Source organism: Lissotriton helveticus, chromosome 1_1, assembly GCF_964261635.1.
Source record: "Lissotriton helveticus chromosome 1_1, aLisHel1.1, whole genome shotgun sequence".
Lineage (NCBI taxonomy): Eukaryota > Metazoa > Chordata > Amphibia > Caudata > Salamandridae > Lissotriton > Lissotriton helveticus.
This window is the reverse complement of record NC_136057.1, coordinates 643,972,350-643,999,736: the sequence shown is the minus strand read 5'-3', so window position 1 is coordinate 643,999,736 and position 27,387 is coordinate 643,972,350. Positions and strand designations below refer to the sequence as shown.

Sequence of the window (27,387 nt, the reverse complement as noted above, 5' to 3'; positions counted from 1 at the left end):
GTCGCAGGTGTTTTGTCTGTGACATGGTTTGCCATAGCGAAATAACAGAATCAAAAATAGGATTCCTGCCACTAGTCCCAAAAGGAGAGGAAGTCCACCAAAGATGGAATGGACAAAGTCCGGAAAAATACCCAGAATGGCTTTAAATGGTGTTAAAGCCCCCGAAAACACTGTCTTAAATACATTTGAGACTCCACTGGTATCAGAAATATTTAAGATTTCGTTCAGGATTTCTGCGAAATGTATGGGGGAATTAGTTGATAACAATGAATGAATCTCTGCCGTTGTCCTTGCAACTTGGAGATCATACGTTTCTTTTGATGACGTGAGCCTGGTCGGCGTCTGAAGGAGCACTGTTTTCATTCTGCTTAAAGTATCAACTCGAATGGAAGCAATTTTCAAATTCGGCCATAACCTTGCCTCCCTGTCTGGCATTGCGCTGGGGAACAATACTCGTTCACAGCACATAACCTTCGCAGTCGTAGTTATGAGATAAGCTATTCCGGGCACCAAGCTACAACATCTGCGGTCTACGTTTATAATGTAACTCCCGTTCGATAGTCTCCTAAAGAATGGTTTTATTTGTGTCGCAGGTGTGCCTAGCTGGTGACATGAAAGGTTATTTGAGGACCCTTCACAGGCTCCGTGTAAACTAATACCATTACACAGAAGTGTACCGCTTAGTGACATGGCACAATTATTGCCACTAAGAAACACTTTCCGGCCTTTATTACTGACACAAGCATGTGAATAGGGCAAGTTCCATGTTGACTTAATGTACCCTTTACCCAATTTTTCGTACATGCCAGCCTGTATATATTTTTGGCAATATTGAAACCTGAAAGTAGATATTGGAATATTAATTATTCCATGTATTATCCATTCACTGACAGGTCGTTCTGACATTGTCAATGGTAATCTCTCGAGTTTCTCAATGCTCAGGATTGTATAATCAGCACCCTTCTGTGCCATACTGATTTGTTTATCAGTAAGGTTAAAGATATTGAACAGTGACGTTGTGTTGATTAAACGCCAAGGCACATAGCCTGAACGCAGATTTTGTAACATCCAGCCAAGTTGTACAATAGAACGCAATTGAGACTGACCGTGTTGTAACAACAGTAAGTCCTGCGATATTATGTCGATTGCTGAAGACACAATGCTGTCCAAAGAGTATATTCTGGAGGACAGAGTCATTAACCCATTGTCCACTACAGAAAGTGATTTTTCCAAATTAATACGGTCAATTTCCCGTATTCTCTCCGATGTTTCAATTTGAGTTATTTTCCAGGCTTCGTTATAAGCTGCATATACAGAGGCTGCTATGAAGCGTTTTTGACGCTGTTTGCGCGGTCCCATAATGAAATCACGCAAGTCAGCACCATCAGTAAGTAAAGTCAGGTGTTGCTTAATTTCTGCCAGTGTGGATGTTTGTAGCCATTGAAGGCAGAGCTTGCCCACACTGTACGTGGTAATTATCCCTGGGTGTTGTCTTTGGGAATATCTAGGGTCTGGCCTGGTCAATGTGAACCCTTGGATTTTGTTCAGGAATCTGTCTTGACAGTTATTTGTATCTGTGGGCCAGATCAACCACCTTTTCCAATCAGGATGTGTTCTGTTTTGGCTTAATATATGGTTTACGTCTATCTCAACATCTATAGAGCTATTACTGTTCATTGATGGCTTTGGAATAGACGGTTTGTTTAAGTCTTTGATTTTGGCTAGGCCAAGACAGGTAGTTTGTTGAACAGTGTCATTCAAAAATATAATTTGTTCTGGGATCATGCAGGCTCTAAACAATGATTCTATACCTTGTACTTGCCATTCCTTTGTACCCCAAACACTTTTTACTTCAACATTTTTGTCCCAGTATTCAAAACCAAATGTACTCATTTGCTCAAAAAACGAGTCTGAATATATCAATTTAGTGTTTGTAAGCATGGTCTTTGTACCTGTCTTATTTGATAATTTGAAATAAAATGTTTCTGCATTGCTTGTGTTGAACCCTGAAAAATATGAATATTTGCCATAAAAAGTTCTTGAGCTACCTTTTGGAGGGGTTGCACAGTGTTCCCATTGATTATAATTCAAAACATTTCTAGGTTGTGCAGATTTATGCAGATAATGATTACTATAGTTATTATAGCAGAACATTTTATCATAATTAGACGAACCCTGCAAATAATCATGTTTTGTAAATTTAGCAGACATCACTAGGTCAGACATCATATTATTAATGCTTTCAACGTCCCAATCATCAGCAACTGAGTTTGGTTTTACAAAGTCACTCAATGAGATCTTGATTTGATGTGGATACTTCAGGATTTCAACCGGACCATAGATTTCATAATCAGTATTTTCCCATGCTACCCCACCGGGTATAGGATTGGCTGTGAAGTTGACTGAAGAAAGTTCTCTTTTCTCGACGTGTGAAGACGTGTGTGGTTTGAGGACCAGGTTGATTTTCTGGCTTGCTGTGTCCATTTTAGCATATTTTCCCTCAATGAAGTGTCCCAAACATAGTACCATGATGAGCCAAAGTATGAGGATAAGTGCACCTAAGGCCACCCAGAATTCAATCCATGGAGAAATCAGATTGGTTTCTTTCAGATGTTGAAAAAGTTCCTTAGCTTTGTCTTTAAAAGGTTTTTGTTGATGTTTGTTCCTTTGATTCACTCAGGTTTTCAGATGAATCATTGAAGTTGATGAAGTAACCGGATGCCGTTCTGTCTATTGTTCCTATTGTTTCAGGATTGCTGTTTGCTTTATTAGTGTGTTTTGTTGCAGCAGCATAGTCATTTGTTACTTCATTGTAGATTGGTGTGTCTCTGCTAAATGTTTTTATTTGGGTTTTTAGAGGTTTAAGTTCCATAGCATTGTTGCATAGTCCTTGTTGTTGTTCTGTTGGCATTTCAAATGTGAGTAGCCTCTTAGATTGAACCTCTGTGTTTGTAGCAAACCTTGGTGTTCTGCTACTTATCGGGAGTCCACTTGGCCTACTGTTTGTTATCGGCCACATGACTGTGGTTTTATCAGGTCGATTGATACAACCCTGTTCTCCTTTTTACCAGCAAGGGGCGGTAGTACTACTGATCTTGTCCCATTGATAGACAAGACAGGAACTGCTTTTCTGTAAGAAGGCCCAAATTCCTTCTTTACCGCGATCTTTTCTCTGACTAGATCCCCGACTTTTGGAATCCAGACAGGTCTTGCTGGGACAGGTGGTTTTTCTTCAGTGGTCGTTGGCTGTTGTTTCAACTTTATGTTGCTCAGGTCTTTCCTTGTTTCGTTTAAGTCCTGTAAAATAGCCAAACGATCTTTGATATCAAAGCTTTTTTCTTTAACCACTGAAGTCTGACTGTCAAGATCTAAGATCATCATTCTAGTTCCAAACAATAATTCGTATGGACTGAATCCCCTCAGAGAATTTCTTGGCAGGTTATTTAGACTACGTTGGACACTTATTAGATGTTTGACCCACCCAGCTCCCGAACCTAATACCTTTGCTGTTATAGATTGCTTTATGCCTTTGGTTTTTTCTTTACACCATCCCGTTCCCTCAGGTAGGAAGTGAGAAGAGTCCCGCTATGCTATGCTCATTTGGCCATGTTTTTTCATACGCTTTAGGGCAAGAAGAAAAAACATTCAGCCAGACGTAGCATGCCTCTAGCGTATATATGCCATTATAGACTCGCAAATCTTTTTATAACAGTCCAGACGTCAGCCGAGTGCTGGGGTCTTACTTCATAAGTGGAAATTAGTATTTTTATGTTAATATAACGCTTTTTCGTTATAGGTATATAATTATTGTTGTTGTTTTTCTGGAGCGATGTGCCATGGTAATAGTCCTCCTCGCTCGCCACTGCGATCTCTATTGCAGTCTGGGCAGTTTTTTACAAAAATCTGATGATGCAGGCTCATGCCTGGCCACCAGTACACTGATTGTAATTCTTCCAGAGAATCTTTTTGTTTACGGTGTCTAAGACCTTTACCCATATGTGCGTCTGCTATTAACAAGCCTCTCCTGTCCGTGTTTGGAATCACTCTATCCCCCACTCCAGGGATTCGAGCAAAAGGGACTGAGTTTGCATCGATTATGTATGTATAATTGAGTGGATAGTTGATCGGTAGTGCTGAGCAGTCGCTTTTTGATGACGTTTTCACCGCCAGCATAGTTTCACCGTCAATGTGTTTTACTGCACGCTTTTTCTTGACTACGGAAGCCGATTCAGTTGCTGCCGTTGTGGCTTTCTCAGCCAATGAATTCCCTGCAACGTGAACGCCATCACGTTGATGACTCAGTTTATGTATCACGTGAGTCTTTGGTAGTTCTTTTTGCAAATGAACTACTTGTTCCCAAAGCACCTTTTGCTTTATTGTTGCACCTGTGTCATCTTTGTAACCGTTTTGATTCCATTTCTGTAAATCGTTATTGTATGATTTGACGCAGTAATACGAATCGCACACAATAAGTGTCGGGAATTCGCGATCGGCATTATCTAGCGCCATTTTTAACGCTATTATTTCAGTTTGTTGTTCTGAATTATTTTCTACAGAGTGTGTTTTTGTAAGTAGAGGTCTTAATTTACCTCCGCGACACACTACTTTTACAATTTCGCATGTGGCCTTGTAAGCCAGCTCTCCCCAAACTGAGGGTTGAGCATGCCCGTCTGTATGTATTACACAGGCGTACTGTCGTAAAGGCAGAATGTCGATTGGCAGAGGGTATGTCATTTCATATTCTAGATATCTTAATTCCTTTAATTCTGGATCAAAGTAGTATTTTACTCTGTCCGTTGTAATTGAATTCACCCATTGTATCCATTCTGGATTCAACGCTGTTGTTGGTAAATTACATGGGGTTGTTAATGCCTCAAAGGCTGACTCCGCTGTTCTGACTGTGATACGTCTACCGTCAGCGTTGTCTTTTTCTTTTGCTATAGCCGTTTGAACTGCATGAACAATGTTGTCTTTAATACTGAACTTCTTTTCAGCTTCTGTGTACAAGTGTGATTTGTATGCAATTGGTACCTTTTCTCCCTCATTAGAGGTCAGGTATGTGAATCCGCATCTTCCTGGGATGACTCGAATCACAAGATTGCGTGTGTTGTCACGTGTTTCTAATTTTGTTTTAATTAACATGTCTGTTTGTAAAGATCTCAAAATTTATGTGTGTTTTTGAGTCCAATTGATTCTTTTAAAATCTGGTTTTATTAGATCATAAAGGGGTTTGATCCTTTCTGCGTAATTTGCAATGTATGTTCTTCCAAAATTTAGGAAGCCTAGAATTGATTGTAAGTTTTTTAGTGTTCTAGGAGCTTGGAGTACCGCACATTTCTCTAGGAAATTGTCAGCCAGGCTTTTGCCTTCACTTGATAGTTCATATCCTAAAAACAGGACTGTTAGATGGGCAATTCTTGATTTTTTAAAGTTGAATTTGTAACCCTCTGCTGCGAACCCAAGTATTATGGTGTTCACTCTCTTCAAGTGAGTATCCAAGTCATCATCTGTTAGGTAAATGTCGTCGACATATGATAATGCCTCGTCATCGTATGTTTGTAGTAATTCTGTTACTCTTTTTGAGAATAATCCTGGGCTGTTCTTGTGCCCCTGGGGTAAACGGCAGAAACTTTTTTGCGAGCCATTTACCGAGAACGCAGTCAAATATCTGCTCTCTGGTGCTATATTTTGACAAAAGAATCCATTAGAGATGTCTAATGTTGTTTTGTATTTTTTGCGCACTATGTTATTCATTAGTGCAGCACTATGCAAGTTTTGCACTGCAACGGTTTTGCAACATGAGTTAAGGTGTCTGTAATCCAAAACTAGACGATATGAGTTGTCTGGTTTGGAGACAGGAAACAAAGGATTGTTCATTTGTGAGGTGCAAGTTTCAATTACCCCCTGGTATTCAAGTTGATCTATGATCTCTTTTACCTGTTTTTAGCTTCTTGCTTAATTGGGTACTGCCTCTGTGCAGTAGGTTGTGATTTTAACTGGATTTTGTGAGGAGGAGAGTCCTCATCCCATCCCACATGATTTTTATATAAAGCAGGAGCTTGAGCTACTGCCCACTTTCTAGCAAGTGTATATTTTTTATGAATTGGAATATGATTTGAGAAGGCAGGCATAATTATTTCTTCGCCATGAGGACACTCCCTGACAAACTCTGGTGGCCAGTCTTTCTCAGCTAGAAGGATGTCATAGCCCTGGGAGAGATTATCCCAAAATAGTCCCCTTATTTTTCTAGTCTTATCCCCTTCTATACGTAATGTAATTTCATATATTTTATGAGGTTTGCTAACTCTGGTATCTGCAGTTTCCACCTGAATGTATTCATTCGTGTCCACTGTCTCCAGATGATTCATAAGGACTTTGCGAGCTATGCTCACTTCTGCTGCGCTGTCTAGCATTGTCTGAGCCCATTCTCTGTTTTTCAGCTGTGTTCTCAGTATTCTCGGCATCTTTGATTACTTTAATACTGGCTACCTTCTTTTTTGGAAATTGTAACTTTTTATTTGACGTGCTCTTCCCTGTCTTCTGATCGTCTTCTTCTTTCCGATTTCTGCGAGGAAGTCTGAAAAGATTGAGAGGGACGTGTATCATTATCTTGATATCTATCAGGTTTCTTCAGATTATCCCTATTTCTAAGGTTGTATTTTTTCCCAGAGGGCTCACTTTGGGGAGACCTGCGTCCTTGGTTCGGAGATCTTTCTCTCCGCCGAGGAGACCTTCCTCTGGACTGGAATCTTTTTTCTTTAGGATTGGATTGTTTGTTTCCATCCCAGCTCTTTTTTTGAGTGTTTAAATTATTTTTAATAAATGCCTTTTCAGGACTTTCAATTAGTTATGGTTTTACCGGTATTCCACCCAGACTATCCCTTCCTAGTTCTTCATAGGATTTCTCTATGATTCTGGCAATTTCAGTTGGTTAGTCTGCTATGTCTATCTCTTTTAACCTTTGGCGGATCGCCACGTTTGCTGCTTCTCCCTTTATGTTGGCTAATAATATAGCCGAGACCTGCTTGAAGTCTTTCAGTAATTTCATACCAAGAGTTAAAGCGGGTTCTGGACCATATTCATCTTGAATCTGTTTTAGCACATCTGGAATTACTGACATGGATTGTGTACATGGAAGCAAAGACTGTACCCCAAGTGTCACAGTCCTCCACGTGTGGTGCGATTCCCATTGGAAGACAGATAGTCAGAATCCTGTGTTTTTCTACTGGGGTGGTGTCTGGAAACACCGCCTCTATTTGAGTGATTTTTTGTGCTAGCCAGAAGGGTATTTGTTCCCGTTTTGCGGGTACTTTACCCAGACAGGACTGTATGTTCTGTGGTGTAATTTTATTTGTGTTACCCTGATGAGGGTTCAGCTGTGGAATTTTACTTGCTGGTTGGACTGTTGAAGTCCGCATTACATATTGGACTAATTGTCTATGTATTTTGATTAGTTGTTTTAGCTGTATTAAAAGATCTGGTGCAGGCATTTCTTCAATGTCTGGATGTGGTGTATATCCGGCTAGGACCGGCCACGTTGCTCCTGGTCTACCTAGTGGACCGAGCCTGGTGATGTGATTATTATGTTTTAGGGCGCCATTAAACAAGAGCAGGTGCTCTTGGAATTTGAGTGGTACTTCCACCTCCTCGAAAGGAGTGTAGGTATCCGGTGGTTCCTCTATTTTATAATAGTGGAACTCTTTTGTTACAGCGTTTGCTGCTGGAAAGTTTATCCATGAATAGAATACCTCTGTCTGCCGATATTCGTGTGCCTCAATTACGAATATGACTGTACCACCTCTCGATGTCAGTCCATTTTCTATAAGTTTTAAGGTTATAGATTTCCTTATGTTGACCGGGATGAGTATTGCATTTGGGTCATTTTCCAGCAGAGTATTGTCTGCTACTAGGAGTTCAGCTGCTATTCTAGCTGTCTCCCTTTCTTCATCACTGTCTATCATTTTACCGACAGGAAGGTTAATCTGTTTGTTTGCAGATCAGGTTTCTATGGAAACAAAGATTAGATGCACAATATTTTGGAACAGTGTATCCTTCAACGTTGACTAAACCAAGAACCATACATAGGAGTCTCCTCCTGCGAGGTTTGGCGGATATGACCTTTCACCCACTCCAGACGTCTTTGGAGTATTATGGGAAAAAAAGGGGTTCTGTGTGAAAAAGCACGACTGAGTTACTCTAATGTCTTGCGTTAGTTTTATCGCCTATCCAAACGTTGGGCGCCATGTAGTGTAGTTCCTATTATCCCAATAGGCTCTGCGCATTGGAATAATATCTTCAATAGTATAGACCTAGGGCAGAGGTTAACTAGGTCTTCTACTGACGATATTAGACTTAAAGTTTTTGGTTTTGCCAGCTAGCTCAGAGTTCACTAGAAACTTTCTCGAATAGGCAAGAAGGAGTTTAACCTCCCTGGATAGACAAGAAGGGATTTAGTTTCTGACAACCATAGAACATGACAACTTTGCTCTCCCCTAATCAAGAGTGTATCTCTAGAGTCGTGTGAAAACAAAAGACAACTTATTTTACTCAGTCAGTACGTGCATTCTTAGTTTCACCAGATTGTAGAGAAAAGGAAGAGACGGGCGTGTTCAATAAAAGATGGTATTTATTGATCAGTCTCTTTTCTCGTACAAGAGAAATGAATCGATATTATTGCGATACTTATGGTTAAGTAAAGTGCATACAATAAAAGCAGGAGTTTAAAATAATACTGCAGAAGCATTGATATGGTTTCTAAGCCATATGATATTTAAAACTGATAAAATAGATACATACATATATACATTTGACTAATCGTACTCAACTGGTGCTTCTAACCACGCCTACCCCAGTGTACCTGACCTAAGCCTAATACGTGGGCGGGAGTAGATAAGTAGCAGTTTGAGTTAAGTTTGTTTTGCCAAGGGACTGACTCAAGAATTCTCTGCAAGGGGTTGTTCAGTTCTGTACCTGAGGTCTAGAATGATTGAGGGCTGGTATCTCTCGTCTCTGGTCTTGATATTCCAGCTGCCTGCGAGGGCTGCTTGGAAGCTCCGGAGCTGGATTTCTCTGCAGGAGAAAAGCAGCGTCTCGTTCTCAGCGCGTCAGGAAGGCGGGGCAGCGCGTGTGGGCTTCGCTCTCTGCTGGGCTCCTCAGCGCGTCTCGCTGCTCCGATCTCGTCACCACCGCGTGTGTTTGCTTAAAGCAATGTCGGTAATATTTATACCTGTAAGGTGCCGAGATTGACGTAAGGATGGACATGGATACGTCAATAAGGATGTCATACGAACGGGCTTGTTCGCACATTCTTTTGCTGAAGTTCTCGGTGAAATCAAAACAATGGCCGCAGGGATTTTCCCAGGTTGTCATAGGTTTGATTTGTTTTGAGAACTCCGTATGCCTTATCAGGGGCTGGAGGAATAGTGCTTGCCTAATTAGATGGCAAGCGTTATGACCTAATCAGATAACGCGTTCCTGTGCCGTGGTGTGGCTTAATCAGATAACGGTTTTTTGTACCGTGGGATGGCTGTTAGTTAACTATTAACCAGAACAGGGTCAGGAATAGGGGGATCGATACAGAACCTATAGGAATACATCACAGTGTACTTGAGCAAAAGGTTTGCCTTGTATGTTCCGAACCGCTGCCTCCGTTCGGCTAATCAGTGTCAAATGATTGTGCCTAGATTCAAGTACTCTCGACTAGGTGGCCAGTCCATTTCAGTTAGGGCCTCTATGGCCTGGAATGCTCTCCCTTTTCACCTTAGGGCTGCCCCGACCATCACTGCCTTTAAGAAAGGGCTGAAAACTCATCTGTTTAACATTACCCTATAATTGTTAACTCTCTCCCGCCTTCTGATCAACCTCACCTTCCGGGCCAGGATACTTTTTTAGTAATTGAGCGCGTTATAAAAGTCTTTATAACATAACATAACATAACTACCCTACCCCAGGGAGTTCTCATCAATAAGGCAGAAAAATCTGGACAGACCATCAGCATTGGCGTGGTCTGAACCAGGGCGATGTTCCACCGTGAAATCCATACCCTGTAGGGAAATGGACCACCTCAACAGCTTTGGATTCTCACCCCTCATCTGCATCAGCCATCTGAGGGGCCTGTGGTCTGTCTGAACCCGGAAGTGAGTCCCAAACAGGTATGGTCTCAGCTTCTTCAGTGCCCAGACCACAGCAAATGCCTCACGCTCAATTGCACTCCACCTCTGTTCCCGTGGAAATAACCTCCTACTGATGAAGGCTACAGGTTGGTCAAAGCCATCCCCAGTAATCTGTGAGAGAACAGCCCCTACACCATGCTCTGAAGCGTCTGTCTGAACAATGAACTCTTTGGAGAAGTCGGGTGCCAGGAGCACGGGAGCCATGCACATGGCAGTTTTCAGGGACTCAAAAGCTTTCTGAAAGGTGTCAGTTCAAATCAGTTTCTTTGGCTGCTTCCTGGAAATCAGCTCTGTCAAGGGTGCAACAATGTTGTCATATCCCTTGACAAACCTCCTGTAGTACCCGGTGAGTCCTAGGAAAGCCCTCACCTCTGTCTGGGTTTTGGGGGGTTCCCAAGCTAGGATGGTTTCAATCTTGGGTTGTAGGGGCGCCACCTGGCCGCTCTTAACTTGGTGTCCCAAGTACACCACAGAACCCTGCCCGATCTGGCACTTGCTCGCCTTGATCATGAGGCCTGCCTTCCGCAGTGCCAACAACACTACCCAGAGGTGGGGCAGATGTTCTCCCCATGTGACACTGAACACTGCGATGTCATCCAGGTAGGCGGCACTGAACTCATCCAGTCCAACCAACACCTGGTTGACCAACCTCTGAAAGGTGGCAGGGGCATTCTTCATCCCAAAGGGCATAACCCGGAACTGGAAATTCCCATCTGGTGTGGAGAATGCTGACCTCCCTTTTGCCCCATCAGTCAAGGCGATCTGCCAGTACCCAGACGTCAAGTCAAACGTGCTGAGGTACCGTGCAGCTCCTAACCGATCAATGAGCTCATCAGCTCTGGGGATGGGGTGTGCGTTGGTTTTCGTGACCGAATTGAGCCCTCGGTAGTCCACACAGAACCGGAGTTCGGGTATTGCACCCGGCGCTGCAGCCTTCGGGACCAAGACCACTGAGACACAGGGACACAAGGACTGCTGGAGGACTCAATCACCCCAAGTGCAAGCATCTTTGAGACCTCCCCTGTGATGCAAGCCTTTACCCTGTCAGTTACCCTGTAAGCCTTGTGCTTCACAGGTAAGCTGTCTTATGTATCCACATCATGTACGCACCAATCTGTGATACTAGGAACCAGGGAGAACAGATCAGAAAACTGTCCCAGCAACTGGTGGCAGTCATTCTGTTGCTCAGGGGTCAGGGTGGAAGAGAGGTTAACACCATTCACTGACCCATCTTGCTCTGTGGCTGACAGGCAGTCAGGAAGAGGATCGGTCTCCTCCTCCATCCCAGCATCTGTTGCCAAGAGCATGCCCACTTCAGACCTCTCCAAGTGGGGCTTAAGACGGTTGACATGCAAGACCCTCAAGGGGTTCCTGGGAGACCGCAAGTCCACCAAATAGATAATCGGACTCTTGCGCTCCACAACCTCAAAGGGGCCGGTCCACTTATCCTGGAGTGCACAAGGCTCCATGGGGGGCCAAGACCCACCTCTTCTGACCAGGCTGAAGCTCTACCACAGTGGCATTCTGGTCGTACCACCGCTTCATCTCCTCCTGGCTGGCTTCCAGATTTGCCTCAGCAAGTGCTCTGAAACGCCTAGTCTGGTTCCTGAAGGCCAGCATGTAGCTATATACCTGGGGAGGTTTCCTGGGAGATTGCTCCCAGCCTTCTTTGACCAGACTTAAAGGTCCTCTCACTGGGTGGCCATACAGAAGCTCCAAGGGGCTGTACCCTAGAGACTTCTGTGGCACCTCACGGTAAGCAAAGAGTAGGCATGGTAAGAGGACGTCCCACTAACGCCTCATTGGTTCCTCAAGACCCATTATCATGCCTTTTAGGGTGCGGTTGAATCTCTCAACCAACCCATTTCCTTGGGGGTGGTAAGGTGTGCTAAACTTGTAGGTTACACCACACGCTTGCCAAAGGGACTTCATATACTTGGATATGAAATTGGTACACCGGTCAGACACCACCTCTAGAGGGAATCCTACTCTGGAGAAAATTCCCATCAGTGCACGTCCCACCACGGGGGCCGTCACTGTCCTCAGAGGGATGGCTTCCGGGTACCGGGTGGCATGGTCCACCAGTACCAGGATAAACCTGTTGCCAATGGCTGTCCTGGGGTCCAGTGGCCCCACAATGTCAATACCCAATCGCTCAAAGGGGGTACTGACCACAGGGAATGGCTGGAGAGGAGCCTTTTGCTTCCTCCCACTCTTTCCACTTGCCTGGCAAGTCTGACAGGTCCTACAGTGAGTGTCTGAACTCCTGCGCATTTAAGGCCAATAAAAGTGAGTGACAAGCCTTTCAAAGGTCTTGTCCTGCCCCATATGCCCTGCCAATGGTACATCGTGAGCCAGCCCCAGTAGGAAGGCTCTGAAGCTCTGGAGTACCACCAGCACATGGGCTGACCCAGGCTCAACAACCTTAGGCTCTGAGTATAGGAGGTAGTTCTCCCAATAAATGAAATGTGTTCCAGACTGATCACCGCTGCCCTGGTCTGCAGCCTGCTGCCGCAGACCCACGAGAGAAGGACATTCTTTCTGCCCTCTGCAGAATTCCTCCCTGGAGGGGCCTCCTTCCTGCTGCCAATGGGGCAGCTCAGGCAGGTCCCCCAGTTGAGCTATCTATTCCCCTGTAGGCTCCAGGGCATTTCCCTCAAGGTCTGATTCCTCCTGGACCGTGGGAACTATAGGGGCCAGTTTCTCACGCCCCCTGCCTCTTCTCTCTAAGGCCAGGCCCTGGGCCTCCCTCTCAGGCTCCAGGACCTCTTGAGCACCCCTACTGGCTGCCATTGACCTGGTGGTCATGCACGCCCAGTCAGGCAGACCCACCATCCTCAGGTGAGTACTCTTCTCCACCTTTTCCCATGGTGAGCTCTCCAAATCATTCCCCAACAAACAGTCAACAGGCATGGCGGTTCTCACAGCTACTTGAAGAGTACCAGAGACCCCCCCACTCAAAGGGAACCTGAGCCATTGGACACTGACTCTCAGTGTTGTCCGCGTTCAAGACTTGACAGAATGCATGTGGGACAACCTGCTCTTGAGACACCAGGTAACACTTGACAGCTGTCACACTGGCTCCTGTATCTCTACGAGCCCCCACCTTTTGGGGATTGATGGTCACCCACTGCCCAAATTTCTTAGTGTTCCTGGGCAGTTGGTTTTCTTGGACCACCTCACAGTCTCCTAATGAGACAAGGGACATCTCTGCGGGACCTCCCCCTCCTTGGACCACCCATTCCTCACCCAGGGCTACACTAGCCACCTGCCGGAGGGCTGCACCAGGGAGTGCAGGTCAACCAAACTGGCGACACTTGGGATCAGAGGCAAAATTACCTAGTTCACCACACTTGTAACACCTTGGGGGCCCCCTTTGAAAAGGGGGACCTGTGGGGCCCCGGTCGGTTTCTGGGATGGGGGGCTGAGAACCTTTCCCTTGGTTCCCTTGGGGATTACTTGGGGGCCTTCTTTGGAACTCCCTCTGTTTACCCTTGTTCCCCCCGCACTCTTCTGCTGGGGACCCTGCCCACCCTTGGCGGAGTCTCCCACGTGACCCTTGTGGACCCTGGTACTGACCCAGCTGTCTGCCTCCTCAGCAACCTACCTAGGGTTAGTCAGCTTACTATCAATCAGGTGCTGGCGTTGCTCAGGAAAAAAGTTACTGGACAAGTGATCCCATGCAATTAAATCAAGAATCCCTTGAAAATCATCAACTTTGCAACCCTTCACCCAACCATCCAGTGCACTGCAGAAAAAAGTTACATACTGAACATAAGTACTGTTAGGAATCTTTGTGCAACCCCTGAACCTTTGTCTATATAACTCAGGAGTTAACCCATATCTGGCCATCAAAGCATCCTTCATATGTTGATAAGAATCATGAACATCTGAGGGCAAATCCAGCAGTGTGTCCCGCCCCTCACTCAGGAACCGTCCCCACAACCCCGCTCCCCAATCTTTCTCAGGGACCCGGTGGGAAGACATGGCTACCTCGTAGGCCTTGAACCACTGCCCTATGTCATAATTAAAAAAAAATTCTTTAACCACCTCCTTCGGTATGTACACCCTTGATTCTACCTGCACTGGCGGTGTGCTGCCACCAGAGGGAGTAAGCTCTAAACTTTTAGCCTTTAGCTCCAATTCCTTCAAAGCCATCTCGTGCTCCATTTGGATTCTTCTCTCTTCCAGAGCCAGCTTTTTGCTTTCCAGCTGCAGTTGCCCATTCAATTTAAGTTTAGCCATCTCCATTTCATGTATTCTGGTTTCCTTCCTGTCTGCCAACTCCTCTGGCGACAGGCCTCTGCCAAAGCCATTGATGCCCTCTGCTGGCTCGATTTCCACCAAGTCTCCAGGTGCTTTCCTTGACTCAATCCAGGCCCTCAGCGCCTTTTGGAAGTCTGACTTGGTTCTACATCCAGTATGGGGAACTTTTTGCAGAAACCCTTCAGCTGGGCTTGGGTGTAGCTCTCTAGTCTCTCTTCTTCCCATTCAATTTCACCTCTGTCAGAGACTACAGATGCTGCCTTCTCCACATTGACTGAACCAGGCATGACTTTGTAAAAATGGAGATCTCTCAGAAAACAAAAATCAAACGGTACGTGGTTGCGTTATGGTCTGCACTCACTAAGTAGAGTTCACCAATCACTGTACATGAATCACAAATGCAAGTCCAGAATCCCACCGCTGCCACCAATGTTAGAATTGGGGGTCTCTAGTTGGCACAGGTAGGTACTTGTGACAAGTAGGGACCCTCTCCTCTAGTCAGGGTAAGGGGGTACACTCCCAAGATAACTCCTGCTCACCCCCTTGGTAGCTTGGCACGAGCAGTTAGGCCTCTCTCAGAGGCAGTGTGTAAAGCATGTGTGAACACATACAGTAATCAAGTGACAACACTACAAATGGACACCACACTGGTATTATATCAAAAATAGCTTTTATATAAGACTTAGCACAAGACCAAATAACGACAAAAATAACACACAATACTGTTAGCAATAAAGAGTTCTTGTTAAAATGCTTGGTTTTAGAGTTCTGTGTGATTCGGACTCTTTCTCTGGTTCTCACGGCAATAGAAATTACACAAAGAGTCTAACAAGCGCAGCGGATGCTTCGGTCCGATGCATTCAGGATGTTGGTTCGAGTCGTACACAGTACCTTTATGTGATGCGTCCGGCACGGACGATGCGTTGCAAACAGAAAGCGATGCACGATGCATTGTCGGCCAGTCACGGTGTGAGCTCCGGCTCGTTGGTGTCGTCTGTACGAGTCGTAGAGCGGAGAGCCGCGTTGATTGAGGCGGACAGCACTGGATGCGGTGCGTTCAGCTTATGTTGCGGCGTACGAGCAGTGCTGCGGGAGCTGCGTTGTTCAGTTCTTTGATGCGGTACGAGGCGGTGCGACGCGGACGTGCAAAGCGTACCCCTCTCCAGGTGCGATCGGCAGGCTCGAACTTAGTGGCAGTGTACGTGTTTTTCTGACCAGGGCAGCTCGATGCGGCGAAGCATTGTATGATGCGTTGTCGGCCAGTCACGGTGCGAGCTATGGCTCGTGGACGTTGTTGGTGCGAGTCGTTGGGCACAGAGTCGCGTTGATTGAGACGGACGGTGCTTGATACGGTACTTAGCGGGATGCGAGTCGATCATACGAGGCGTACACAGCTCCCGGCCTCGGCAACTACGGAAAACAGTGTTTCCCACAGCTCTCTTTGAGGCGGATGAAGTCCACTGGTCCTGGGACTTCGTTCAGGGGGCAAGCTCACTTCCAAGCCCTTGGAGATCTTTTGGCACAAGTTGAAAATAAAGTCTTTCAGTCTTTCTCCTCTCCTTCAGCAGCAAGGCAACCACTGCAGGCCAATCCCCCAGGTCAGGGACAGTATTCCTCCTTCAGCATTCCCAGTTCCTTCTCTTCCAGCAGAGGTTCATTCTTGTCAAATCTGGATCAAATTTCTTGGGAGCAGGGTCCCAATACTTATACCCCTAATAAATCCTTTGTTCCTCTGGGGTAGAGGGGCCTTTGCCCAGCCAAAACCAGTTCTTGAACACTTTGTTGACATGACTCTGACTCTTCATTCAGGGAGCAGGCTAGAGACATCAGACACTCCACAGGAGGTGGAGCCAGCATTGTGGTGGAAAGGCACAGTCCTATTCAGAGCCCAGGTGCACTCCTCCCACCCATCTGGATGTAAATGTCTCTATTCACCACCAGGCTATCTAGCCCTGCCCTCTGGAATTCCTCAGCCCTGTCACTCATAGAACCCAGACAGCAGATACACATCCTAGCAGAGGCGGGCTGAAATGGTTAGGCAAGCAAATACCTACTTTCTAAAAGTGGTATTTGCAAACACAGAATATTAAAATAAACTTTACTAAAAGATGTATTTTAATATTCTGAGTTCAGGCATACCATGTTCCCTGAGTATGTTAGGATTATAGAATGTAATTGGCCTATGAGAACAGGTAGCCTTGCAATAGTGAAAAACCAAAATGGCTGTAATTCACTATTAGGACATGCCACACACATCAGGGCTTGTCCTACCGTATACTTACAATGCACCCTGCCCTTGGGCCTACCATAGGGGTGACTAACATGAAGGTAAGGGAATGTTTAGGGACTGGCAAGTGGGTGCACTTGCCCAGTCAGCATGACAGTACCAGACTGCACGCAGACTCTGCAATGGCAGACCGTAGACACATTTTACAGGGCTGCTTCTGTGGGTGGCACGACTAGTGCTGCAGGCCCACCAGCAGCATTTGGATTTACAAGCCTTGGGCACTCCGGGTGTACTGTACTGGGGTCTGACAGTAAACCAAATAAGACAATCATGTAATCCAATCAATATAGAAATGTACACAGGGAGCACTTGCACTGTGGCACTGGGTGGCAGTGGCACAGTGCTCTGAGCAGCTAACACCAGCAAAAACGTATGTGGCACAGCAACAAAAAGTGGAAGGGAGACCCACGCCAAGGTGCCAGGTCTAACAGTACCTGAGATTTCTCTACAAGCGTTACGAGACCTGTAGGTGCTTAAGCGCTATACGGGCTATAACTAACATAACATAACATAACCATAACTTGGGGGTCCGGGTGACTCCGTGGCAGGCCTGCACACCTCACATTCAGCACCATACTGTGGATTTGTGCCGGTCACAACATCGTGAGATAGCTCCGGTTGCAGCTATTGTCTTCTAAGGTAGCCCCATTGGAGGGGGCAGTGTATGTGAAAGGTAGAACATGTACTGGTGTGTTTTATATGTCCTGATAGTGAAATACTGCTAAATTTGTTTTTCACGACTGCAATGACTATCTCCCCCATATGTTATCATTGGAGCTGCCTTGTAACCCTTTACAAGTGTAACTTTCAATTGGAAAGAGATAGAGATTTGGAGTCAGGGTTCCCTGAACCCAGGATTTAAAATGCATCTTTCTCTGAATGGGGTTTTTAAATTGTGTGTTTGAAAATGCCACTTTTAGACAGTGGGAATTGTCTTGCTTTACCATCCTCTGCCTCTGCTTCCTGCCAAATCCACACTTGGTTTAGACTGACAGTTGGGCTGTTTGTGCATTCACTCTAGACAGTCACACATAGGGAGCTGAGGAGTGCCCTGCATATCGTGATTGCCCATCAACACACAGATGGGCCTTCCTGCGCTAGAGTGGTGGAAGGAATTGTCACTGACACCTGAATAGGGCTGTGCCTGCCCCCTCTACACCCCCCTGTAGTGTGTCTGGAGCCAAGACAGGGCAAGGCAGGAGCTGTGCCCTACAAAGACTATCCTTTGAAGTATGCTTACTTCCAAGGCGAAATGGGGTATAAGTTTTGGACCTGTAACCCCACATCTTTAGAAAACTTCTAGACTAAGAGGAGATTCTGCCAAGTAGAAGAGCTGGAGTAGCAGTAGGATTGGAACTGCCACTCTGCTTGTTGCTGTGTTGTGCTGGCCTACTGCTTGCTGCTTCTGTCTAGGGCAATGATAGGACTGGACTATGCTTTCTGTATCTTGCTTGCCGAGGTTCTCCAAGGGCTTATGTGTGCTTGCCTCCTTTTAAGAAGTATCAGGGCCATCAAATACTTCATCTGCAATTCGCTTAACAGCAAGTGGACTTCTCTGCTGGGAGTCCTGATTGCCAAGTGGTACCAATTCCAGTTGCTGTGCTCCTGGAATTGTGTAGCTGGTACTGTAGCACAAGAAAAGCAACATTGATGCTGTCAGCAACACGGCTGCTTGCCCTGGAGCCGAGGGCACAACTCATGAAGTGCACGGCCCGACTTACACCCTGGTATTCCCGACGCTGTCAACCTTATCGGCTCAATTGTCGTCATCGTGGCCACTGCCTGCACCTGAGCCCTTGGAACAGCTCGTGAAGTGCACGATGCACCATCCTGACTCGTACCGCAGCCCGACCTCTCTGATGCCCGTCGAAGCCAGCCTCTCCATTGTATCATCGTGGAGCCGATAACTGTTGTGGGTGACCTCCCAAACTCATCGACACCGCACCATCACACAGAACTGACGCCTGGTCACCAATGACATATTATCAACTCCCTGCACAGCCAGAACTCAACACCTCGCCTCCTCTGTGGCAGTAAGGAACCGATGCCGCCTCTGTCCATCAATGCCTCAATTCTGTGACACCATACAATGTCTTTTGGAACTGTTACTTGGGGGTCCGTGTGACTCTGTGGTCAGCCCCCACATCCCGCGGTCAGCGCCATACTGAGGATTTTTACCTGTCACGACATCAAGAAAGCTCCGGTTGGAGCTATTGTTTTCTAAGAGCTATTTTTACAGTAATCTGATATCTTGATTTGTGTATGTTGGATTTTTGTCATTTTGGTCATGTTTGATTTAGATTAACATTGGTTATTTTTCTAAACTGTTGAAGCATCCATTTGTAATGTGTTCACTTTGTTACTGTGTGGGGTTTTTACAAATGCTTTACACATTGCCTCTGAGATAAGCCTGACTGCTCATGCCAAGCTACCAAGGGGTGAGCAGGGGTTATCTTGGGTGTGTTACTCCCTGACTAGAAGGAAGGTTCCCTGCCTGGACAGTGTGCATACCGCTGCAAACTGGAGACCCCCATTTCTAAAAGTTGCCTTTCTCATGATTTATGAGGCCAGTCAAAGCCATGCAAGGTGGTTTACCGTGGCTTCATAAATTGAACTGAGAGCCCTGTGGCACATGTACCTCTTACATGGTTGAAAAGTTACGCAGTGCTCTCATAAATAAGCTCCCTAATGAGGCTGCAGCAAAGCTAGTGGCGTATTGGAAAGTAGTACATTTCTTTTTAGGGTCAATGCTGGGTTGGACCACACTGCTTAACCCAGAGTTGGTCATTCTGCATACAAACATTGACATGGATAATAGTCTCCATAAATTTACTTTGTTTTGGTTGGGGCGTGTCATCTCGAAGAGAGTTGTGGCTTGCAAACAGAAGGATACAAAACCTCCCTCAATAGAGGAGTGGAGAAAAGTGCTTGATCTCTGCATGAACCTGGAAAAATTAACATCTATTGCCAGTGGCTGCTATGAACAGAAATACAAAATTTTGGGTGGGATGGGCAGGGTACCGACGTATCATATTGATTTAGTAGGTCCTCCAAGTGCAGTGCTAGAGGATGAAATACCAGGATGCAGACAAAGAGTGTTTTGACCTCTTCAGCTGTTCGATCCTAACTAATGAAATGATGTACTGGGTTGCTATGAATCATTGAGGGGGTTGTGCGGAATATATGATGTTACAACACAAACAATTCCAACGCATTCTTTTACAAAGCGGTTTTTACATCGCAACTACCATTACAATGCATTTTTTTAAAACTACGATTACAACGCATTCCATTACAACGCATACCATTACAACGCATAATACTTTTAGGTCAACAGTAGGGTAAATGTTGGATAGTGTAGGGTTAAAAAATTACTATTCCCACAACAGTGAGTGCAACAGTAGGGTAGGTGTTGGATAGTGTAGGGGTAAAAATTACCATTCCCACTCCAGTGAGTGCAACAGTAGAGAAAGTGTGGAAGTGTAGGGGTAAAAATGACTATTCCCATTGACCCCTAAACCCATACCCACTCTAAGACTAAAAAATGTCTATTACTTTTCTTATAATGCGTTGTAATGGCATGGATTATAACGGTATGTGTTGTAATGGTATGCGTTGTAGTGACATGCGTTGTAATGGCATGCATTGATGGGCATGCGATGTAAAGGCAGTTGCCTTGTAACAGTTGAGTTGTAAAAGCAGTACGATGCAATGACTGCCTTGTAATGGATGTTTCCCGGGTGTGTGTGGCGACGAGGTAGAGAGGAGCAGCTCGCTTTATTTTGTGTATGCGTATTTCCAAAATCAATAAAAATTAGTTATTAAAAAACAATATTTTGCTGCTCATTGGGAATATATTTCGCAAAGCCAGCCAGTGGACGACGAAGGCGGGAACCTGTCTAAAAGGACAGCTGATACACAGTCAAATATGCGTGTCATCTAAGTAAGAGTGGAATATAAAACGAGGGCTTAACCAACATAATGGTACGCAGCAACATGTTGCAGAAATGTATTTCAATCTTCCTCGTTTCCATCGTTTGACATTTTCTATTTACAAAAATCGCCAAGAAGTCTTGTTTGGTTGCGTGACAACCTTTAGGAAAACATTTGTTTGGCATTATTGTAAAGCTTGGAAAGTATGACGACTTGTGGCTACTTATTAGGTCTATGAAGCGAAAGGTGTAAACTATGGCTGAGTGGAAGACTGCAAGTTTGGTAACTACTACATTCCATTAAAGAGCACATCCTGTTCGAAGGGGAACCAGGTGGCGAAAAATTGACGGCCCGGCAAGGACTGTGATTAGAGGGGAAAATAACAAATAGGCAGTTGTCTTTATCAGCTCGCCTTCCTATGAAGCACCGCATCTTATAACACATCGGCGGTTTACGACGTTCAAGCGTCAGCAGTAATCTGATTTAATACAAAAACGCTCTGTCTATAAACTCAATTTTTCAATAAGAACAACAAAAGGAAGACGGCACCGATGAATCAACGCTACTAAAATTAAAGGTGCTATAAATTATGTAACACTAGCAAAATACACATTTAAAAATTGTACGCATCAGGGTTTCAACCCACTCGAGTCCTTATTCCTGAACATGAATAAAAAACATTAACGGTACTATATGGCTCTTTGCGACATGCATTTTGTTCTAGCTAGTTACACTGAGTTTGGAAACTTGCAATCAAGTGTGTCACTCTATACAGAGTATGCTCCCACTTTTAAAATCACAAAACTCATGATTGTCCTAGTTTACAAAAAGACCTACTGGTAAAATACGCTGAGTTTGGAAACTTGCAATCAGGTGTGTCAGTCCATATAGATAATGCTCTTACTTTTAAAATCATAAAACTCATGAATTTCCTGGCTTACAAAAAGGCCTACTGCTAAAATAAATATATACTGACTGTGTCTGTACCTTTTTCATCTTCGCCTCAATGATCAAGTCGCCGACCGGTATCAAGACCCCACCAAGAATGGCCAGCAATCCACCAACAACGGCCCCAGCTATCAACCAACATTTTGTCCCGCAGCACATGGCTCACCTCCCTTCTCTGCGTCAGCTGGTGAAATGCGGCGCCTTCCTCCAAGGCCGGGCACTTTTATAGCCACAAGCGAACAGCTACCATTGCACCGCAATTACAGTCACAGAGTATAGATAATGTGAAGGCATAATCCCCCAGCACGCCAGCTCAAAGTGCAGACAGCAGGCAGGGAAACCGGAGATAAGGTGATAAAAACCTACAAATTAGAAAATAGTTTTTGAAGTTTGACCATTTGAGTGAACGGCAGAATTGCAGTATCTCGAAATTAATCTCAATGACCATCTCATGCCCTTTTGAGGCCTCTGTGGAAATGCTGGTTGCCTCTCTCCTGCACTATGAAATAAACCTGCATTGAGAAATTTATAACTAGATGGATTCAATCTGAAGATGTTAGGTAATTAAGTGGGTTGGCAGATAGTTTATTGTAAATTAATTACAATTATGCAATATTCTTTCCATATCAATAGTTACAAAATGTCATTATTATTTAGTAACAATAAAATATGAAAACTTTTTTAAAAAAACAGTAAAATCAATATTGTGGCAAAACTGCGATCCGGATAGCTCCTTCAGAACAAGTAATGGATGAACAGATTCATATTTTATTTTCACCTTCGTTGCTACAGAGACAGGGAAGAATTACACTCTTATTCTTTTTTTATTTTGCATTTTTATATAGCGAGAACTCGACCCGAAGGTATCAGAGCGCTTTACATGCGCACCAGTTGCGTTACAGACAGACATATTTATTTCTAGACACAGGGAGATTAATTGATTTACCAATAAGTACAGGATGTTTGAACCTCCAGCCAGATTCGAATGTGGTTCTCCAGCTTCAAAGTCGGCCGCTCTGGTAGTTAAGCAACGATGGCATCTGAATGGCTTCTCCATTCAGTGCATATCAATGCTTCTGTCGCTTGGGGGCAACCCTTTTTGGTTGAGAAGTGGTCTCAGCTATGTTCACACTCAATCTAGAGAAGAAATAAAGACTTTTGCAGGAACATCTTCCTTTGGAAGTACTCATTTTTTGTATTTTGCAATGCAAAATCTCACTTTCAATTTAATCTCTTTTCATTTGCAAAAACAATCCATCACTACTTCAGTTCTTGTCATTACACTGCACGTTAGTGTACAGAGTTAAGACTTTCTGCTTTACAAAATAATACAACACACTTCACGGACAACAATTTTATTCCACTATATTCCTTGATATTAATGTGCAGACCTCTTAGTCTCGTTTTTTAAAAGCTCACATCCTGAACAAACACCGATTCTCAAGCCAAATGTGCAAACCTAGATTTGCCAGTCTGGGTGTGCCATTTGTACCCTGAAGGATCTGTGAGTGGCAAAGCAATTGTTCGTTTGAAGATGGTGGAAAGACTGCTTGTCTAGCAAATATGTATTAGGCAGGTCCCAATTTGCGATTCCACTGTGACTGGTGACAAATGCAGGGAAGGAAGACAGGAGTTCTCCTTCCCCGCATTCGCATTCACAAATAGTGAACTTTTTTTTAACTGTACAATAAACTTACTATTTACTTACTTAAAAGTTACCTGTGTCCCTTAAAGGGACAGGTGCTGCTTTTTTAACCCAATGTCTGATGGGTTGCTTTATAAAATGTTTAGGGCAGGGAAGGGGAAGAAAGGCACAGAGGATGGTGAAGTAGCGTGGCAGGACCAATGTGCTGCACAGCAGCGCGTGGTAGGAGTTTATTGGTGAGTCTGAGCAGGTTGGGTGTCAGGACACTATTTATTCATATTTGGATTGGGAAGGCAAGTGTTCTTGTGAGACTGATGAGGAAGGGTGGCAGGATGTCAGATTTTTTGATTGGATGAAGGAGGAGTGGGTGTTTTCGAGTTGGGTTAGATATCAGTTATTCTTTTTCTTGGATATGATTGTTCTTGTGAGAGTGGTGGCAAGGGTTACAGAATGTTTAGTAAGTACTTGCTTAGTGTGGTGACACCAAAATGTGCATGGATCCCCATGGCTCCCTATTGCTCCCCTACCACTACGCAACTGATCTTAGCAGAAAAGGTGATAAGGGAGGAGTATGCACAATATAAAATGGTAGGAGAGTGGTTCTAAATGATGTGAAGAAGCTATTTAACACCCATTTCATTGCCAAAAGTCCTATCCTGTGAATGGGATGCCTGGCAGCAGGTTATAGCTCAGGGGTCTCCAACCTTTTCTGTACCAAGAGCTTCTTATGTACAATGAAACGCATTGAGAACTACTAATATTATTAGTGTTGTATAATCTCAATTTTGTTATTTGTATATTAATTCTATTAAGCAAAATCTTTCTAATTTAAAAAACTGGACTGCACACAGGTGAGCTACTCAGAGGTAGCTGGAGAGCAGCAGTAGTTCATGAGCTACTGGTTAGAGACCTCTGTTGTAGCTGTTACAAGATTTTCAAGTGTTGGTGACCTTCTTGTGCCCCTGAATGGCAACAGGAACATTTCGAACACAAACTACCAGCTTTTGGAATTAGCACTCTTTGGAGTTGGCTGGATTATTGAACGATAACATGATAAGCTTCACCACCCTATCAGTACCTAGAATCTTTAAGCCTTATAAATACTCTTACAATGAAGTGGTGGGCCAGAGTTTATGCCACATTATCTGGCCACCACAGATTGTGAGTTAGCTGTTGATTGTCCCTATCATTGATTGGCTTCTGCTCATCATGGTGTCGTTGTCAGTGAATTTGCTCTCCCACCCTCGCAGCTCCACCATTAAGTGATTTCTGCCCCTGCACTCTCGCGTGTTGGTGATTGAGGCGTTCCTCCACCCGCAGCTTTCCCTGCGCCTCATTCCTGGTGTTCCAGTGGACCTCTGTCTCCTTCCTCACACTCTGTTTTCACTTGTTTTTCTACCCTCTTTTATTTTTCACCTTTCTGCGCTTTTCTGCATCTCTGCTCTTTTGTGCCTTATTACTGCGTATTTTCCCCTTTTCCTCTATTTCCTTTATCCCTCATTTCCCTGCCGCTACTGCCCCCATGGACACTCCCCCCCAGCATGACCGGCCCAATCCAGCTCCCCTCCCCACTCCCACCTCTCAGCTGTCCAGCCCTCCCCAACCCCTACTTGCTGGCGCGCCGAAGGTGTGCCAAAGGCAAGCCCGTCTGCGCCTTTACGCGACCCAACCGCGACCAGCGACAGGAACCCTGGTCCTCCGCCCCGCCAACACTATGACCCAGCGGCACTCCATGCACTCAACCCAGGCCGGAACAACAACTGCAAGATAGCATCACCAGCCGACACTCATGGACCCTTCAGCTCTCACCGCTGCTGGCACACCAGCAACAAAGCCAGGAACACAGACCCAGCACAACCCGCCTGCAAGAACACAACCAAACCGAAGATCCTGCAATGCATCCTCCTCAATGTCTGATCCCTCGACAAACACGCCACCGAAATCTGGGACCTCCACTACAGCACCACCCCGGACGTAGCATTCTTCCCTGAAACCTGGATCAACACCACCTTGGGATTGGACATCGCCATCCCCCAAGGATACAAGATCTCCAGGTAGGACCATCCCACCCGCCCGGGAGGAGGAATCACCATTGTCCACAAATCTAGCCTCCGCCTGAGCACCTTCCCCGACAAGGCCACAGAACTGATGGAACACCTTCACTTCAAGATACTGGCCAGCCCAACCGCCACCCTACGTGGAACTCTCATCTACCGGCCCCGTGGACCCCAACGACCTTTCACCAACTCCATCACAGGCATCATCTCTCCGCAGGCCATCGCATTCAACAACTACACCCAGCTGGGAGACCTCAACTTCTACCTCGAAAACCAACTGGTCCCCAACACCACATCCCTCCAGGACAACCTTCACACATTGGACTATGCCAGATCATGACCAAGCCCATGCACTCAGCAGGACACACCCTCGACCCCCTCTTCACTACAGGAAACTCCATCACCTTCAGCCAGAACACCGAACTCCCATGGACTGACCATTGATGAGTCTACTTCACCTTCATAACACCCACCATCCACAGACACCAGCACCTGCTCCCGCGAAGAAACTGGACCAAACTCACAGATGACCAGCTCACCTTCTCACTCAACAATTCCACCCCAACCATCGTGGAAAACGACGACCCCAACCCTGGAGCCTGAACTCTGCATAGATGGATCACGGACAGTGCCAACACCATAGCCCCCTCTCAAGAAAACCAATACCCGTGCCAAGAAAGCCAGATGGTTTACCACCGAACTTCGAGAGTCCAGATGCACTTGCTGCCGCCTCGGAAAGGCCTTGAGGAACACCAAATCCACAGAAGCCCACAACAACTTCAGAGCTGCCACCAATGCCCACCATCAACTCAAAGAAACGAGGAAAGAGGCGATTGAAGACAGAATCTCCACCTACGTGAGCAACACCAAGGAACTCTTCAGCATCACCAAGGAGTTTGCCCAACCCACCAGCGAGTCTACCGACATCCCTCCCTCACAAGACCCCTGCGACAAACTGAGCACCTTTTTCTACCACAAAATCAAGAGCATCTACGACAAATTTGATGAAGACAACCAACACACTGAACCCTCACCAACTACCCTGAACCCCCCGGAGACCAGCGATTGACAACTGGACAGCCCTCAACACCAAAGACACACTGGAGACAATGAAGTCAATCCACTCATGAGCCCCCACAGACCCCTGCCCCCACCACATCTTCAACAGAGCAGCCGACACCATCGCACCCATGCTCCGCCACACCATCAACTGTTCCCAGGCGACCGCCTTGTTCCCCGATGACTGGAAACACGCCGTGGTCAACCCCCTCCTAAAGAAACCCTTGGCGGACCCCACCGACCTCAAAAACTACAGACCCATCTCCCTGCTCTCGTTCCCAGCTAAAGTCATCGAGAAAGCCATCAACAGCAAACTTGCCACAGTCATTGAAGAACACAACATCCTCGACTCCCTCAGCCCGGCTTCAGAAAAAAACACAGTACCGAAACAGCCCTCCTCGCCTCAACAGATGAGAGCCGTACCCTACTTGCAAAGTAGAAACAGTAGCCCTCATCCTCCTCGACCTCTCAGCGGCATTCAACATAGTTTCCCACCGCACCCTAATAAGCAGACTCTACAACGCAGGAATCCAGGACAAGGCCCTCGACTGGATCGCTCCTTCGTCTCCGGCATGACGCAGTGGGTCAGACTCCCCCTTTCCTCTCGGACCCTACACCTACCACCTGCAGATTTCCCCAGGGCTCCTCCCACAGCCTGATGCGATTTAACATCTACATGGCTCCACTGGCCCGCATCGTCAGAACCTACGGACTCAACATCGTGTCATACGCAGACGACACCCAACTCATCCTCTCCCTAACCAACAAGCCCAACACCGCCAGACACAACTTTCGAGAAGGCATGGAAGCCATCACCAAATGGATGAAAAAAAGCTGCCTCAAACTAAACACCAACAAAACAGAAGTACTCATCATGGACCCAAACCCCGATGCCTGGAGCGACACCCGGTGGCCCCGCGCCCTCAGAAACCCGCCAACCCCCACGGACCACGCACACAACCTGGGAATCATCCTGGACTCCGAGCTCAAAATGGACTGCCAAATCAACTCCGTCTTGTC

General features: G+C 45.7%; 1 protein-coding gene across 1 annotated transcript in view; it reads right to left on the bottom strand.

The window, feature by feature from the left end:
- The window catches only part of CD36 (CD36 molecule (CD36 blood group)), a 538,852-nt gene extending 517,041 nt beyond the window's left edge, over window positions 1-21,811 (bottom strand). Inside the window, exon 1 of the mRNA XM_078674174.1 lies at window positions 21,646-21,811. Coding sequence (XP_078530300.1) covers window positions 21,646-21,765 — 120 coding nt within the window. The 5' untranslated portion in view covers window positions 21,766-21,811. The remainder of the gene's footprint in view (window positions 1-21,645) is intronic.
- Between the last annotated feature and the right edge of the window lie 5,576 nt (window positions 21,812-27,387).